This window comes from Hibiscus syriacus, unplaced genomic scaffold (assembly GCF_006381635.1).
Source record: "Hibiscus syriacus cultivar Baekdansim isolate YM2019G1 unplaced genomic scaffold, ASM638163v2 tig00111410_pilon, whole genome shotgun sequence".
Classification (NCBI taxonomy): domain Eukaryota; kingdom Viridiplantae; phylum Streptophyta; class Magnoliopsida; order Malvales; family Malvaceae; genus Hibiscus; species Hibiscus syriacus.
This window is the reverse complement of record NW_024063087.1, coordinates 447,601-449,433: the sequence shown is the minus strand read 5'-3', so window position 1 is coordinate 449,433 and position 1,833 is coordinate 447,601. Positions and strand designations below refer to the sequence as shown.

The 1,833-nt window shown below is 40.2% G+C and overlaps 1 protein-coding gene across 1 annotated transcript; it reads right to left on the bottom strand.

Moving 5' to 3' along the window:
- Window positions 1–509: 509 nt before the first annotated feature.
- On the bottom strand, window positions 510–1,620 carry LOC120162931 (senescence-specific cysteine protease SAG39-like). The gene is made up of 2 exons (XM_039172976.1): window positions 1,188–1,620; window positions 510–1,113 (listed from the first exon to the last, which is right to left on the bottom strand). Exons 1-2 carry the CDS (start codon window positions 1,618–1,620, stop codon window positions 521–523), a joined length of 1,026 nt encoding a protein of 341 aa, XP_039028907.1. The 3' UTR covers window positions 510–520.
- Window positions 1,621–1,833: the final 213 nt, after the last annotated feature.

Below are 1,833 nucleotides of genomic sequence, written 5' to 3'. Positions count from 1 at the left end.
CTTAATTGTGATAAAAGGAGAAACATCATTTTCATTTGATGGTGCATCAGTTTTATTCTCATATTTAGTACAGGTGTTACAACATATTCTATATATCTCATATTATAGTTAATGTCAGGAAAAAATACAAGTAAAAATGACAAAGAGATGGCTTGTCCCTTTGGATTTTTGTTTTGTTTCCTTGTTTTAATGAGTATTTTTATATTATATAGTGTTTATATGATAACCACGATATTGATAGTAAAGATGTATGAATCTTTCCTTAAGTTAATGTGTCTCGTCATCATTTCGTTAAGGTGGGATAGTCAAGGGTGGAGTAATGATATTTGATTTTTTTAGGGTTGGATGACAAAGAGGAAAGCTTACACGAATTTTGTACTAATTGTGTAATTTACTCAATTTGAAAGAAACTAATTTTCAATTTAACAAGTAATTATTTAGTTTGAAATTTTAGATGCAGTACATTCATATATATGACATGAGGATAGGAATGGGCGATTATATATAGCGTAAGTTTTGTTTATGCCGTGGGGTACGATGCTTGCATTGCTATGCCACAAAGACCTTCCTTTGCATCAACATCCCTTTGCATCCTAATGTACCCTTGTTCACCCCAGCTACTGCCCCACGAGTTCTTCACCAACCAATACTTAGTCCCATCGTCATCCTCTCCATATCCAACGGCGGTCACTCCGTGATCGAGTTGCGTGCCACAGGATCCCGTAAATACACCACTGGAGTAGAACTGGAAGTCGAACCCCCCGGCATCGATGGCAACCGAAACGGGTTGGTTCGCAACGGCCTTCTGCAGTGCATCTTCACTATTGGCGGGCACATCTTGGAAGCCATTTATGGTAGCTGCATGGTTGGCTTCTTCGTTGGTATTGCAAGTGCCATCAACTCCCTTGTAGGGGTAGTTGGATTCGGTTGTTAGGCCTTTGTTCTTTAGGATGAACTGGAAGGCATCGTCCATTAAACCACCTTGGCAGCCTTGATCCTCACCTTTGGTGTCGCAGTCGACCAGTTCTTGCTCAGACAAGGAAATCAACGTACCTTTTGTTAGCTTAGTAACCCCTTCCATGGCTGCCACAGCTGAAAACGCCCAACAGCATCCTGTGAATTAGATCAACACAATTAGAACATTAGCAAAAGCAAAACAATGGTTAATATTTCAGATTAGAGCAGACCGCATTGGCCTTGGTCTTTGATAGGTGTCACAGCCCCTTTGTTTCTCCAATCCACAGAAGAAGGCAATGCGGTGACGTTTTCGTATTTGAAAGTAGTAGCCTTGTTGGAACACATATGGCCCTTGAACCCATTTCGAGAAGCAGTGAACTCTTCATTTGTTAGATCTGCGAACTGATTGACAGCAAGCTTGTAAGGCTTGTTATTGGCGTTGTTGAAAGAGTCAATGAGCTCCACGTTTTGTTTGAAAATGTTGAAACGCTTTTGCCTCTCATTGTTGTCACTGTAAACTCGTTCAAATTGGGACATCCATTGTCTATGCCTTTCGTACATTGATGCATCTTCAAGACTAGTGCGGGAGGTGGCTTCACACACTAAGTTGGCCCCCAATAATACTATCAAGGCCAAATATGTGAATTGGAATTTGGAACCCATTTTTCTATGAAAATTGATGGATGAATGAGGAAAATGATGATGAATTCTTCCTCTTATATACTCCATTTCCCTCCCTCTATCTCCCTGCCCTGCAAGCAAAGTCTTTGAAAATTTAACTCACTGTGATGATTTCTTATACACTCCAAAACTTGGGTCAAATTATGCTTTTTGTCCCTCTACTTATCATGTACATATTTGAGCTGCGGTGCTTGT

What these genes read in the sequence shown, in the direction of transcription:
- LOC120162931 (XM_039172976.1), bottom strand. Translation starts at nt 1,620, where the DNA reads ATGGGTTCCAAATTCCAATTCACATATTTGGCCTTGATAGTATTATTG. An exon ending in CAAAGACCAAGGCCAATGCG is followed by an intron (nt 1,114 to 1,187) that starts GTCTGCTCTAAT and finishes TCTAATTCACAG; the next exon opens with GATGCTGTTGGGCGTTTTCA.